The following is a 16,157-nucleotide window of genomic DNA, read 5'->3' as shown; positions in this document are numbered from 1 at the left end:
GGGGAGGGAATCGGAAATTGGATCAGACTGCTCTACACCAACATTGTCAGTGCAGTCTCAATCAATGGGTGGGAATCAGATAGCTTCCCTGTAAGATCTGGAGTCAGGCAGGGATGCCCCCTCTCACCCGCCTTGTTTGTGTGTTGCATAGAGCCATTTGCCGAATCCATCAGGAAGGATGCGAGCCTGAGAGGGGTGACTATTCCTGGCAGCGGGGGCCTGCAGGTTAAGGCCTCCCTGTACATGGATGACGTCGCTGTTTTCTGCTCGGATCCGCTGTCCGTGCACAGACTCGTGTGCATCTGTGACCAGTTCGAACGGGCCTCGGGGGCCAAGGTAAACCGAGGCAAGAGCGAGGCCATGCTCTTCGGGAACTGGGCCGACCAATCCTCTATCCCCTTCACCGTCAGGACTGACCACCTGAAGGTGCTGGGTATTTGGTTCGGGGGGGCTGGGGCGTGCGCCAAGACCTGGGAGGAGCGGATCAGGAAGATGAGACAGAAACTAGGCAGATGGGGGCAACGGTCGCTCTCCATCGCGGGAAAAAACCTGGTCATCAGGTGTGAGGTACTCTCAGTATTGCTATATGTGGCACAGGTCTGGCCTATCCCCAGGACCTGTGCCGCCGCAGTCACCCGAGCCATCTTCCAATTCATTTGGAGATCAAAGATGGACCGGGTCCGAAGAGACTCTATGTACAAAGACCGGTGCAATGGGGGAAAAAACACGCCCAATGCCACCCTCACCCTGATGGCCACCTTTGTGTGTGGCTGCATCAAGCTGTGCGTGGATCCCCGGTACGCAAACACCAAGTGTCACTACGTACTGAGGTTCTACCTGTCCCCGGTGTTGCGAAGGATGGGCCTGGCCTCGCTGCCGCGGAACGCTCCGAGTAGTTGGACCGTTCCGTATCACCTGTCCTTCGTGGAGAAATTTATGAGGAAAAACACCTTTGACCACAAGTCCATCAGGAAGTGGTCAGCACGTAGCGTCCTTGAGACCCTTCGGGAAAAGGAGAGGGCGGATCCTGTCGAGCGGTTCCCTGAGCAGACTGTCAAAGCCATTTGGCAGAATGCCTCATCGCCAGAACTTTCCAACAAGCACCAAGACATGGCTTGGCTGGTGGTGAGAAGGGCTCTGCCTGTGAGATCCTTTATGCACGCCCGGACTCTCTGCCGCACCGCACGCTGCCCTCGAAGTAGCTGCGGGGGGGACGAGACTGTCACACACCTCCTTCTGGAATGTGCCTATGCAGAGGAAGTCTGGAGAGGAATGCAGTGGTGCTTGTCGAGGTTCGTCCCGAGCAGCGCCGTGACGCGGGACTCCGTGCTCTACGGCCTGTTCCCCGGGACTCACACCGAGACGAACATTAACTGCGCCTGGAGGATCATCAACTCGGTGAAGAACGCTCTCTGGGCGGTCCGAAACCTGTTGATCTTCCAGCTGAAGGAGTTGACCCCGACCGAGTGCTGCAGACTGGCACATTCCAAGGTCCAAGACTACGTGTTGAGGGACGCGCTGAAGCTTGGGGCAGCTGCCGCCAAGGTGCGGTGGGGAAAGACCACCGTGTAAGATCGGCCTGCCTAAAGAAGAACAGGGGGCCCATACAGACGTTTTTTTTTGGGCTCTGCTGATGCCTCAGCCAAATATATGTATATATACAAGATTGAAAAATGCACAGGATTGTAAAGGACAAGGATAAAGTCGAATCTGTGTTTGTAAATATGGACATATGTATGGCATGATCCAATGTACAGACCATCAAATCATTTATGAATAAAGTATATTTTTGAAATAAAAAAAAAGTTAACAGCTTGATATGGACTCAATATAAAGTGCTAAAAGCCAGGGCTGCAGTAATCGACCTTCTCAGGAAGAGCGATTAGCGCCCATTACTGCAACAATGGACTTCCACACAGACACTGAAACTGACAATGTCTGCATTGAAACTAACAACAAATCGTGCTGAAATTAACAAAGGCTGCACTGGAACTGACAATGAGTGTATCAAAACTATCATCAATTCTGCAGTGATTACTATAAACAAATCATGTTACAAAGACAATAATCACATCACTAACCTATTGTATCACAAGATGTATAAAAGTATCTTGACACATGCTCTGGGTCAGGAGAAAAATCGCAGCTGACCACGGTGCTGTTGGTGTCTTTCTCTTCCCGGATCTCCTGTATTTTCTTGTATGGTAAACTCTGTTGCTGAACCCCGACTCTAACTCCGAGACTGGTGATTTTCCCCATAACAATTGATGCAGCGAGGAGGGCACTTATTACTGGTGCCCTGGTTGAAGGCCACAATCGGGGGAACGGGATAAGAACCAATTTGTACCTGCAAACGGGAAGAGTCAGACTGGTATACTGATTGTAATGTCGGATTTGCTACAGTACTGAATTAACAATTTTAAGTGCATGTCTGTGGAGAATAATTATTTAATTGTACTAACTATTGTAAAAACCTGCTGGTTGTGCTGAAATAGCCAGAGGACAAGGTAGTGCCTGTCTCAAAAACCCTGCCCTAAACTGGTTGTTAAGAGGGATAGCTCCCCACATGAAGATTGGGATTTGAAGTGGGAATTGAGGTGCCAAGGGCACTAGAAGCTATGAAGCACAAGTGGCAAAGTCGGGTAACATTGGACTCTGTAGGGGCGAACAACGGAGAGTCCAGTTAGAGTTCAAGTTAAACGTTGGGTGCTGTTTGTACTTGTAATTTCCAATGTGGTGAGGAAGAGGACGTGATCACTCTGACCAAGAGCCAAACCTCAGTGGAGCGCACGTTACCAAGGTGGGAAGCGTGGACACTGTGAGTAACCATGATACCCTGTCAGTCCATGGTAGAATGACTGAGCTTAAATAGTGGCGGTGGCCGGGAGGGCAAAGAATCCCACCAGTAGAGAGCACACTGGGCTAGAGGTAGGTTTCTGGCCCTGTTGGGAGGAGTTGGGTCAGTAAAGGTGGCTGGGAGGGTAGAGAAGTCCCACTGGTAAAGAGCACACCCTACTGAGCCGGCATTCCCAGCCGACCGGTAGGTACCGACTAGTAGTGGTGGCTGGGAGGGTAAAGAAGTCCCACCAGTACAGAGCACACCTTGCTAGGAGGCTGCTCCGGCTGTACAGACGGTGCTGGGACAGTATTATTGGCCAGGGAGTAGAGACACCCCCACTGGTTAGGAACACTTTACTGTTGGTGGTATCCAGGGGTACACAATCTGCTAAATAGCAGATCAAGGTTTTAAAGGGGATACTGCAGGTTCCATTATTGAGAAATACAAGGCAGACAGACAAGGGTTGACAGAGCAAATGAAGAAAAGTGGTTGGCACCCATCCCAGACATTAGCACAACAGAAGGTTTGGATAGATAAACAGAAACGGAATAAAACTAAAAAGATAGGGGTAACGTTAGTATATCAATTAGCCAGCCTAATTGAACAAGTGAGTGCCACCACAAGTAGGTGGAGAAAGGACCAGGAACAAGTTAAGGTGCTGGAGAGTAGGATAAAGGATCTAGAATTAACTTTAGAAAGAATAGAAGAGGAGAGAGAAATTGACACACTCTCCTCCTACGAAACCGTCCAACAGGGACCAACTGCTCCCTCTGTTGGATGAACTGTGCAAGAATATAACTTAGAGCCCGTTACCAGAAGAGGGACAGAATCACAACCCAAAGCAAATTATAAACCCTTCGCCCCAGGGGAGAGGCAGCAAATTATGGCCTCCCTGGGCAAATTATAGCCCCAGAGTGCAAACACCTGGCTCTGGGAAGAGGTAGATAGTGTAGGGCACCAACTACACCTGAGGGACATACACCAGCTGGTCTGCGCAGCTTGCCCCGCGGACAAGTGGAGGCAGGTAGCTGGTGGACCTGACGCCACAACAGCCCGAGACTTTTGGGGAGGAAGGTGGACACGTGCCGTTGCCCTCACAGCTGATATCGATGCCCAGCAGGCTCTCTTCACCAACTTTAATGAAGAAATCCAGATGGTGCTAGGAAATGCTCCCAAGAACTGCAGCAAGATCATGACCACTACACAAGTTAAAGGAGAAGGAGCCTCTGAATATGGGGGGGCGATTATTTGGGATCTATCAGGAATGCTCAGGGCAAGCAAACCCAGATTGGGGGAGGGGACTGGGCATTCATCCAAGCTTTTAAAGATGAGCTCTCTAGTGTCCTCCAAGCCGTCCTGAAAATGGGAGTAATAACGTCCCAGGATTATGATGGCCCAGTTGAGTGAAAAGCTCCTGCAATAAAGGCAAGACCTAACAAAGCAGCCGACTGGAATGGAGGTGAGAATAGAATGAAACAATCCTGCCACAATTGTGGCCGGCAGCGACACTTTGCTAGAGAATATAGGGTTCCCACGAGCAGGAGATGGACCTGGGAACAATGTAAAATACTGCAGCCACTGCAAAAGTACAGGACACATAGAAGCTGGGAAAAGCATGAGACACCCTCAAATACCACCCAGAACACTATGGAATCACAGGAGTCCCAAGGTTAGCAGAGCTGACAACCAGCTGCCCTCATTCGTGAGGGTAAGGGAGAGGGAGAATTTAGATTAGATTCCCTACAGTGCGGAAACAAGCCCTTTGGCCCAACCAGCCCACACCGACCCTCCGAAGAGTAACCTACCCAGACCCACTTCCTTCTGACTAGCACCTAGCATTATGGGCAATTTAGTATAGCCAATTCACTTAACCTACACATCTTTGGATTGTGGGAGGAAACCGGAGCACCCAGAGAAAACCCACGCAGACACGGGGAGAATGTTGCCCGAGGCTGGAATCAAACCTGGGACCCTGGTGCTGTGAGGCAGCAGTGCTAACCATTGAGCCACCGTGCCCGCAGCAATAGGAGAGAGGAAATGTGAAATGCTAGTAGACACAGGAGTGGCCGTATCTATCACAAACTTACACTTACCCCACACAATTAAAATGATTCACTTAACTGGGGCAGGAGGGGATAAAACACCAGCTTACCTAAGCGAAACTACCCTCGTAGAAATAAACAATATATATATATCCCCATGAAACTCTATGTATACCAAATTAACGGGGGCACCATAATAGGTAATGATCTCATGAAAGAATATAATGTTCTAATCAATTGTACAAAAGGGAAGTTGATCTAAGCCCAGACAGGATGGTTGGAAGACTGAGATTGGGAAACTTACAAGTCACCTTGAAACTATTAAAGTGGCTACAGTCCCCAGTAGGGACTGGAACCTAGAAAAGGGGGGATTCAGAGCCATCTGTGCCTCTGTCCCCGGAGCATGGGCAGAAACAAAGTTAGATACAGGTTTAGTTAACATAGACCCGATAAGGGTTCCCGGACCGGAGAATAAGCCCCAACAGCAATACCCAATAAAACCCGAAGCAAAAGAAAAACAGTTGTGGAGATAGTGAAAGGACTAGTGAGACAGGGATATGCCTTTGCTGCAGTCCATGACTACCTGGTGGCATGGAGTAGAAGAGGGTGGATCCCCTATCAGACACCAATTAAACATTCAGGCACTATTGCGAGCCAGTGAACAACCAAAAGAGGCTGCTGTAATAAAAGCAAAAGCCCATCAAAAGGAGCCAGCAAAAGAGAACCCAAATTGGCTAAAATTCAAAGGAACCAGGTAGCAGACCGAACAGCTCAGAAAGCCCTAGAGCAAGAAGCCATTAATGAGACTGTAATGAGCAAAAGACGCTATCCAAATTCAGCAGCTACAGGAGGACATCCCGCAGCAAGAAAGAGCACAATGGAAACTGCAGGAGGCATTCAAAGGGGAGGATGGTGTCTGAGGCAAATAGACAAGGTGGTAGCACCAGCATGTATACAGAACACACTGCTTGAACTACTTGAACAGGCTCTCCCATACAGGTAGAGAGAGAGAAAGAGTGGTGGTGGAAGGGAATGGGAAGAGACGTGGCCAAGTACTGCCATTGATGTATGGTTTGTGCACAACATAACCCAGGGAGACCCATAAGAGTTATGATGGGACACCAGCCCAGATCTAGGGGACCCTTCAGGTGGATTTTGCAGGGCCACTACCACCCTCCCGTGGGAAAACGTATCGCCTGGTCATCATAGACCAATTCACCCTGTGGGTAGAAGCATTCCCAGCCAAAAGCTGCACTGCAACCACTGCGGCCAGAATATTAGCAGAGGAGGTAATATCTAGGTGGGGGATACCCTCCAGATCAACTCCAACCAAGGGACACATTTTACAGGTAAAGTCACAAAGACTGTCTACAAATTACTCGACATTAGACAAAAATTTCTCATTCCCTATCATCCCCAGAACTCAGGGATGGTGGAGAGAATGAACAGAACACTTAAAAATACTTCAGCTAAGGCTATGCAAACCTCAGGCTGAACATGGGCTGAGGTGCTGCCAGCCATACTAATGAAATTAAGAGCCACCACAAATCAGGCAACCGGGCCAACACCAAATGAATTAATGACTGGGCGAGCAATGCAATTGCCACAGACAATAATCACAGGTGGCACCGATGTGGGTCCACTAAAAGACAAAATTCAACAGTATGTGATAGAATTAAGCGCCCAATTGAAAGGGATGCGTAAATCTGTAATTGATAAACAAGACAAAAAGGACAAGGCAGGGGAACTCAAAACCTTTCCTGAGGTCCCAGCAGCAGGAAGCTGCATCCTAGTGCAAGCATTGCCTGACAAACCAGGCTTTGCCCCAAAATAGAATGGGCCATACGACGTGGTAATAAATGGGGACACCCGGGCCTGCATAGATATGAAAGGAAAAGGCACATGGAAGCATTGGACCCAACTTAAACTGTTTAAAGACTCCTGTGACCAAACTAATGTCACTGACCATTCCCCAGGTGCAAACAGGAATGCCGGACAAGACAGTCATCCAGGGGGGAGTACTGAAAACACAACAGAACAAACCACATAGAAGTATGACTGCACCTCCTGACACAAGCAAAGACTTTGACTGACAACTTTATTTTAACTGCAAAATGTATATATCTATATGTATTTCACTGTGTTTAGGTGTCACGTCTGTCGGGAGCATGTCAGGATTTGAGGAGAACCTCTTCTATAAAACCCACCTAAGCTTACATGGGAACCGAACTGTCTGCTACTCGTTGGCGCGATCAGTTAAATCCCTATTTGTGGCCTCCCCGGTGTGGACCCATCGCAACCTGTATATGGTGGACACCTCAGGAGCAGTGTGTAAACAGCAGATAGGGAAATACAAGTGGGGGCTCCAGGTAAATGGGTACAGCTTGATTGGACCATCGGCCCATGGGGCTGGGCCCCCCAGCCTAGGGAAGGGAAGACCCATCTAAAACCCGGTAATTACCCACTCTGTTTCACAGGACAGGGATGGGGATGCATTTATACTCTGGTTGCCAATAACGACTCATGCGTCCAGACTCAATGCATTTATCAGTGCTGTACAGTCACCAGGGGACAGTTTACCTGCACTTGCAGTGAGCAAGCATGCTTGAATGTGACCACGGGCAGACAACTCATATGTGGTCAGTGCAATGGCCAATGGCACCCATGTCAGCTCTGCCACATGGACATCCCATTCGATACTCACAGGCTCACAGGGCCAGCCAGGGGATCAGGGACGACAGGGGTGGATAGACAGACAGAAGGACAGGACAATGTATGTTACTGAGCACCGAAGGGATTTGTTTTCCTATTTAAGGGGACTTACACGACAGGCACCCCAGACCTCCCAAACCTGTTTGCAGTTGGGACAATTGCACCCCTTACTGTACCATGCCCCAGTGGGAGACATGTTCAGAGAAGGATAGTGACCTGCTCCATTAGTCAGGAGTTCTGTGCTGACTGACAGGTCCCCACCACTTTGGTGTCATCAGTGGGATATGGATTCCTGGGGTCTCTATCTTTGGGGTGTGTGCGCAGCAGACGTTGTTAGCGCTAAAAACCAAAATTATCTTGTATGTAGCCTGACTATCTTAGGCAATAGTACCTCAAAAGCTCTGGTGGCAATTAATACAGAGCTGGCTGAACTCAGACTCTACACACAGCAGACATGTTACACGGTGGATTATCAATTAGCACAGCAAGGGGGAAGTTTGTACAATTATTGGTGACAATTGTATCACCCATGTTATTGATGCCTCTTATAACATTACAGAAGCTATTGAGAATATCCGGGACCAGTAAGATAATTTTCAACAGGGATCCACAATTACAGACAGCTGGTTAAATTGGTTGATAGGTAAATCTTAAAGACACTATTTGGCACACGTGATAGTTCTCCTCATTGCATTCATGCTGGTATTCTGTGTGGGCCTTGGGTGTTTAAAACTCTGCTGTAAGGCGCTACTGACGAGAACTGTACTAGCAGTGAGTGTCACCAAGGAAGAGCCCCCCAATGAAACTGGCACTCCATGATACCCCTCAAGAGCAGGAAGTCCTAGAGATGACTACCTCTATGGTCTGCAGGAGATCTCCAAAGTCACCTCCTTGACCACAAAGGGGGGAGTGAAGTGGGAGATGGCACTGGGCAGGGGGACACTAGGCACACGGACACATAAGACGGCCGCTGAGCCATCAGTTGGCCACTTGACACATAAGATGGCTGCCAGACCACAATATGGAGAGAGACAGCAGAGCAAACACAGACATTGCCTTGGGCCACCAGAATGCCAACACAATACACTCACAACTAGGTTGATTAGTTTAAGATGGGTGGGGTAAGAGAATACATGAGTAACCTACACTGTCCGCCGAAGTGTCTGGGTTTAGCCAACACCTTTGATAGAAATGCTAACAGCTTGATACAGACTCAATACGAATTGCTAATTATCCTTCACAGGAAGAGTGATTAGTGCCCAATACTGCACCAATGGACTTCCACGTAGATATTGAAACTGACAAATGTCTGCATTGAAACTAACAAAACACCATGCTGAAATTAACAGAGGCTGTGCTGGAACTATATCGAAACAATCAATGATTCTGCAATGATTACTATAAATAAATCATGCTACAAAGGCAATAATCTCATCACTGACCTATTGCATCACAAGATGTATAAAAGCATCTTGACATGTGCTCCGGGTCGAGAGAAGAATTGCAGCTGACCACTGTGCTGTCGGTGTCTTTCTCTCCCTGGAGCTCCGGTGTTTCCTTGTACAATAAACCGTTTCTGAACCCTAACTCTGACTCCGAGACTGATGATTTTTCCCATAACAATGTGTTGCAGGCTGCAAAGAAAATGCTATAGCTTTTCGGTTCCTCTGAAGTTCTGGACAACAAAGGTTGGTTGCCGCTCGTGTCTGTCTCCTGAGGAGGTCATTACGATTTCTCGCTGTGGCACATCGGAACTGGCAGGTGATGAGTCCCACACACTCATGCACCCTCTCACAGACGTATACCCCTTTACACTCACACACATTCTCTCACAGACACTCACACCCACCCCCATACACACACACACAAATTTGTGGGATGAATTTGTAATTTCAGGATTACATTTGTGTTTGCTCAAAAAACTGCACGAATCCATGTGAGATTCTATAAATCCCTTTTTAAGATTAGAATCAGTCTGAACATTGGGGCACAGACAGCCTCACACATGGCACCATACACCTTCGACGCATTATCTGGGCCAACATTGCACCTATTGTTAAAGTTCACTTGAAAATGTAACTTCAAAAAAGTTCTGGGATTTACATATGAAAGAACTGAAACCAACATGGTCATTCCAAAAGATGAGAGATTTAACAAACAACCCAGGTCTTTTTCAATATATAATTTCAGTTACATCACACTGTAAACTTTTGCTATAAATTCTATGTCTTACGATCTTATACTCCACAACCACCTGATAAAGGAGCAGCTCTCTGAAAGTTAGTGCTTCCAAATAAACCTGTTAGACTATAACCTGGTGTTGTGTGATTTTTAACCCTGTCTGTGCTGTGTCTCCCCAGTGTAGGGAGGACCAAACAGATTGAACTACAGACAAGAGGCTAACTTACAGCTGTCGAAAAGTTAATATGAATAAACGGGCCAAGTGACTTGTGCAGAACAGGGGGAGGGGATGGTATTGAGGGGAAGCACTTGCCTTCAAACACACTCCATTGGAGCCACTGAACCTCTCTTACAGGACCGCACGAAGCCGGCTCCAGCCCCTGCGCGTGCGCAGTGCGCCGGCTCGGTTGGGGGCATGGGGACGCGCGTGCGCAGTGCGCCGGCTCGGACGGGGGCCATGGGGCTGCGCGTGCGCAGTACGCCGGCTCGGACGGGGGGGGGGAATGGGGCCGCGCGTGCGCACCAGGCCGGTTGCCGGGGAGACGCGGCGATGAGCGAGTTGCACGCGGCGGCAGCGGCCGGGAACACGGAGCTGGTGGAGGAGATTCTGCGCGGCGGCACGTGCGACCCCAACGGCAAGGACCCTCACTGGAGCCAGAGGACGGCGCTGCACTGGGCGGCGGTGCAAGGTCAGGGCGCCCCAGCCCGGGCGGGGGAGGGGCTGCCAGGGGTCCGACCGCACCTCACATCTCTCTCACCCCTCACATCTCTCTCACCCCTTCACCCTGCACCTGTTCCCCCCCCCCCCCCACTCCATGATTAAAAACATTAATTATACTTTTGTTTGAGTTCAGTTCATCAAACTTTGCATTGCCATTAAAAACCCAGATACACCGAAATGAACAAGGTGAAGAAATGGATGTTCTCACTGATATCATGAGGGTGAGGGTGGTCACAGCACAATCATTTAGATCGTTTAGTGAAAAGTTGCAACTTAAGTGTTGGGTTCTTTTCACTAGGTTTCATACATGAGTTGCAATTTGCACACACCAACTTCTGGAAACAGTTAAAGCTTATTAAAGCTAAGTGACCCTCTTCACAGGCAGGCAGGCAAAGCCAAGTCTAAGTGAGGCCCTGGACAAAGAAAGCCCATCCCCTTCATACAGGTTGGTGGGTCATCCTCACAGATACTCTGGGCACTCTCTCTCAGTCGCACGCCACTCAATACAACCCCCAGCCACTCCCTCACAAACACATGTTGCCCCAGGTACAATGGCAGGATGAGGTCATCCGCAGAGATAATGTAAATGTCACTGCCCAAATTCTGGGGAATCATTATGCAGACGGTTTTCTGATTCAGTGATTCCCCAAGACATGGTATGTGTGATTTACCTAGCTTCGGAGGATGGCTGTGAAAGTACTTCTGAATGGAAGAAATTGAATGATAATTTAATTTGATAATAGTAGGGGGAATAGTAACAAATGACTGTCTAAATGTGGTAGGAGTCATCCGCATTCCTGCATCTCCACCCACTTCCAGAATGTTCACTCAGTGCAGTTTAACCCTTTAGTATTACATTAATGTCCAGAGAGATATTTCAATTTAATTTTTTAACATTGTACAAGGATCTCCACTCTAATTTGTGAAGACCCAATATATTGAATTTTCACATTAGGGGTAATGACAGTGGATGCTGATAGTTCATTAGATCCCAAAATCATTTAAAAAAGGCACGATGTGGAGGTGTTGGTGTTGGAAAGGTGGACAAGGTCAGAAGTCACAAAATACCAGGTTATAGTCCAACAGGTTTATTTGAAAATTTCAGGTGAAGTGAAGAACAGCACACAGGCAAAGAAATCAAATTAATGTACAAATGTTATGAGTTGTGACACTACATGTAACCCCATCATACTGTTCTGTATCTGTAAAATCTTCCTTACCTGTCCTGTTTTGACATGATTACCTTGGTAACTTGTCACGATCTCTCTACCTTAATTAGTTTGTACAGTTTTTGATTGTTTATTACTTTGATTAGATCCTCGGCATGCAACTCATACCTATCATATTATTCCAGCCATTTAGTTTGTTTCTAGCACCATTTTTTATTTTTTGTAATTACCTCTCTGTTTCAATTAATTGGATCATCGGTCATCACATCACTTGCTATTCAGCTGGTGATACGTTACTCACACTGTCTGACACTTTTGATCACCTGCAAAGTCTTGTTAGTCAGTTTGTTGACCCATCACTCGCACCATTTGTACAGTCCTTTGATCAATCTGTCTATAAATTCTGTGCCTCTGTGTTTTTCTTCACTTTACCTAATGAAGGAGCAGCACTCCAAAAGCTTGTGATTTCAAATAAACCTGTTGGACTATAACCTGGTGACATAAAAAGTAGGAGCAGGGGTAGGCCATTCAGTCTGTCAAGACTGTTCCACCATTTAATAAATTTTATGTTGGATCTAACTGTGGCCTTAATTCTCTTGAAAGTGCTTCCATTTTCCTGTCAGTCCGCCCCCACCCCATGATTTCCTGTAAGTTAAAGAAAATATATAAATACCATTATTGTGTTAGCAAAGTTAGCCACTCGGCTGATCCTCTAGACATGTATTTTTCTATCTCTATATTTTTCTAATTTCAAGGTTGGAGGATGTGATGTCAAACTCAATCTTGAATATATTCAATGACCCAACATCCATTGCTCTCCAAGAGAATTCCTAAGATTAGTTATTGGCATTATCTTCAACTTTTATGGTTAAACTATTCTATATTTCCCCACAGGTTGAAACATCCTTTCTGCATTTATTCTTCAAGCCTCCTCAAAATCTTATGTTTCAAAAATTCATTTTTCTAATCTCAGCCCAGGAATCCCCCTAGTGAACCTTCTCTCTGCAGGTATACTCCTTACATTGAACACAATACTCTGGATATGGCTTCACCAGTGCCCTGTAAAGTTGTAGCATGGCTTTCCTACATGAACTCTTCACTCCTTTTGAATAAAGTCCAACATCCAGGCTATTGTTTAAGATAAAGCTGAAACAAAATTAGTATGTGCTATTAATGGTGTGGCTTTAATTTTTTTAGGGGTCAGATGTCTTGCTTGCAACTTCAACTAAAGTTACAAATTTGTTGTAGGCTAAGATATGTGGTGCGATGGTAGTGTTCTTACCTCTAGGTCAGGAAGCCTGTTCAAGTCCCACCTGCTCCAGAGGGGTGTAATAACATCTCTGAACAGGTTGATCAGAAAATATGTAAATAACATTATTGTAGTAACAAAGTTAGCCACTAAACTGTCCTCTTGTCACGTATTTTTTGATCTCTGTATCTTTTTCTAACCACCTTCCTTGTTTCTCCACTTCTGCTTTTGATTCATGTGTACTTGCCAAATTGCACATCATGTAATACTACACTGTTTCTGTACCTGAAATGATTTTTTAGGGTCACACAAAAATCCAGCATTTTGGTCATTCTGACCAACTTATTAATTTAAAAGTATTTTGAATAAGTCCCATGGAGAGTTGTCCCAGTTTATGCAAAAAAGGGCAAGCACTTAATAGAGATGGCCATTTTAAATAAGGAAAAAAAATGCAGAAATCTATTGATATTCCAAAGAATGATTTTTGCCAGGAACCTGAAAGGATAGTCAAAACTTAAATTGCCTAGATCAATTCAATTAAATGGAGCTATTTTTTCAGTTGTAAAGTTTCAAACAGAGCTGTGCATGTAACTGGAGAATTTAACTAAGTTTTATGTAAATCATGTTTAACCTTTAATGTGACTATCTTATTTTGTTTCACGGACAGGAAAACCAGACATGGTTAAACTTCTTATCACAAATGGATCTCGATCTTGCTTAAGAACTGAGACTGGATGGACTGCGGCTCATTTTGCTGCAGAATATGGAAAATTATCTGTCCTTCGAATGCTGCATTCTCTACACGCTCCTATTGACAAAGCAGATCTCTATGGGGACACCCCTAAAAGGATTGCAGATATATATGGGCAGAAAGACTGCGTTAAATTCCTTGAAGTGTAAGTGGTGGCATATAAATATTGTCGATAGTTTGTTATTTCTGTAATAATGGTTATTACACCGTTCTTGAACTCAAATAGATAATGATGAAAGATTGGGAAACATTTTATAAAACATTTTGATTAACCTATATGAATCCAGTGATCAAATTTCCCAATCACGTTAATGACATAAGCTAAATTTAGAATGAACGTGGACCTTGGAATTTATACTGGTAGTAACTGGGAGTGGAGCGAGACAGGTGGGGGTTGGGGTGGGGATGGCAAGGATGGGATTCGACTTAAAAAAAAGTACAAGGAAGTCAAATTTTGAGGCTAAGATTTTTAAACAATACTTAAATGGTGAACATAATTAAGCTTGAGAGTAACAATTTTTGAAATAAATTGTAAAATTAGAAAAATTGAGAGCATTTGTTATTCTGAAATGTGTTATAGCACATAAACTAATTTCTGTTTATTTGCAGAGCTGAGCAAGAGTGCTCCAATTACAGGAGAGTTGCTGAAACGACAGATATTGTATTAGATGACACAGATGAAGAGTGGGAAATCCAGAAAGAAGAACAACTGGCTGAAATGAGAGCAGCTTCCCAGAATAAGTGTAACAATGTATTTGGCGTTCAACAAAAGCACAAAGGCTGCACTTGTACAGTGAGACCTAAGACAGCGACTCCTAAAGGAAAGTTATCAAATATTAATAGGGCTTGTAGAAAAAAAAAGGAAAGGTAAGATCTAGCTCCAGGTCAAGTACAACTAGTGACCAGTTCAGCAGGATTACCCAAGGTCATTTAAACCGCTAGTTTCTTCTGGTGTGAGTACAGAACAAGCAGCCAACTAAACTTGATCGATGTAGTTTTGCACACTGCAGAAAGGCACCTGTTTTGTTATAGGAATATCATTGTGTGGTGTATATCTGCCTTTAGTTTGTTGTATTGCACAAAACTTTCTATAACTGTGGAGTAAGAATGACATTGCACCAGTTGTTTTGAGGAAATTTACAGTGCATTAACATTGAAACATCAATACTTCATTGATTGCCACTTCAAAGATATTCCAAGTTCTCTACTTATTTGCCTACTTTTACCACCTCTCAAAAAAACCTAACTTGTGTATGTTTTCTAGGTTTTTGTCAAATAATGCACTTCATTAGATTTATTTACATCCAAGAATGTGGCCCAAAGTCACTTGATATTGATGTAACTGAAATTTCAGGCTTCATGTTTGAAAACAATTTCCTCTTGAAACCTGCACAACACTTGATAAAAATTCCACTGAGTTAGTGCATCCGTCATCTTTTGGATCCCTATTCAGATGTATCTATGCATCCATATCTTCGTGTGTTAACATTGTTGAGATTGCCCTCCTAAGAGATTGCTTGTGTTTAGGCTCTCTGCTTGGTTGTGGTACCAATTATTACCTTGGTGTGTGAATACATCAATGAAATTTAAACCCCTGCTCTTGCCAAAATTCCAGCCAGTGACCCGTATCCTGTCCTCTGATTGACCAGTAGCTCTCAGTGGGCAAGACATTTACCATCAAGTACCTCAATTGTGGTGGGCCGAAAGGTGGCCACTTAACTGTCTAAAAGACCATTGATTTTGTTGGATTTCCATCATGGAACTGAGAGGGGATTCCCACTGTATTTTTTCTCCCACTGGTGGGTGAGATCCCCATCAATCTCTCAAAATACAACCTTGCTAACACTGACTCATTATCTGCAATTCACAAGTTCATATCCCTCTTATGCAAGTTATGGTGATTCTTGTCAGAAACAATGCAAGCTGTTGCTGCATAGCATGATATTTTAATTAACATCCCAAAAGTACTGATTTCTGTACTTAGATTGACCACTTAGTAGTGTGAAACATCATGTATGCTTTTCAATGTCAGTTGGTACTCCAGTACTCTATATTGTTATGCAATCATATCCCTTATACAATGTAACTCGAATTTATTTGTTTTAGAGTCATCACTGACTGTTCAAGTATTCTGTTGGTTTTTTAAACTCTTTATGATTGGAAGATTAATAATGAAAAATGTTTGAATTACTGATGAAATTTTTTATTTTTTTTTACAAACTCAATTTAAATTTTATAGTTATAACTGAAAATGCCTGTTCCTGTGTTCTGATAGTGTTGCCTGTGATCAGTGGTTATTTGATGGTTCTTTTCCTCTGAGAAGCTTAATATATTTCAGAAATTGTATATTTAACATGTAGACATTTGGTTTTATAAATCATTTGATTATGTACTATTTACTTTCCAGTTTTAGAAACGGGAAGATTTTTGTTGTAATTTTATTCTAATTAGTTGATTCACAAAACAATGAAATAAATGTACCATTAAGAGTGA

General features: G+C 44.9%; 2 protein-coding genes across 4 annotated transcripts in view; one reads left to right on the top strand and one right to left on the bottom strand.

Moving 5' to 3' along the window:
* Nucleotides 1–10,161, bottom strand: part of pla2g7 (phospholipase A2, group VII (platelet-activating factor acetylhydrolase, plasma)) — an 89,785-nt gene extending 79,624 nt beyond the window's left edge. The window contains exons 1-2 of one of the 3 annotated variants that reach the window (XM_072562031.1): nt 10,088–10,161; nt 2,082–2,347 (exon numbers count right to left, since the gene is read on the bottom strand). The gene's annotated coding sequence lies outside the window, so the exon portion shown is untranslated. The remainder of the gene's footprint in view (nt 1–2,081; nt 2,348–10,087) is intronic. The other 2 variants (XM_072562037.1, XM_072562039.1) reach the window with 2 other exon arrangements.
* Nucleotides 10,162–10,315: 154 nt separating this feature from the next.
* On the top strand, nt 10,316–16,157 carry LOC140466592 (ankyrin repeat domain-containing protein 66). The gene is made up of 3 exons (XM_072562047.1): nt 10,316–10,463; nt 13,581–13,809; nt 14,274–16,157. Exons 1-3 carry the CDS (start codon nt 10,325–10,327, stop codon nt 14,533–14,535), a joined length of 630 nt encoding a protein of 209 aa, XP_072418148.1. The 5' UTR covers nt 10,316–10,324; the 3' UTR covers nt 14,536–16,157.

Source organism: Chiloscyllium punctatum, chromosome 3, assembly GCF_047496795.1.
Source record: "Chiloscyllium punctatum isolate Juve2018m chromosome 3, sChiPun1.3, whole genome shotgun sequence".
In the NCBI taxonomy this organism is placed as follows: domain Eukaryota; kingdom Metazoa; phylum Chordata; class Chondrichthyes; order Orectolobiformes; family Hemiscylliidae; genus Chiloscyllium; species Chiloscyllium punctatum.
Note: the sequence above shows the minus strand (reverse complement) of the source record. Positions and strands in the feature narration are given on the sequence as shown.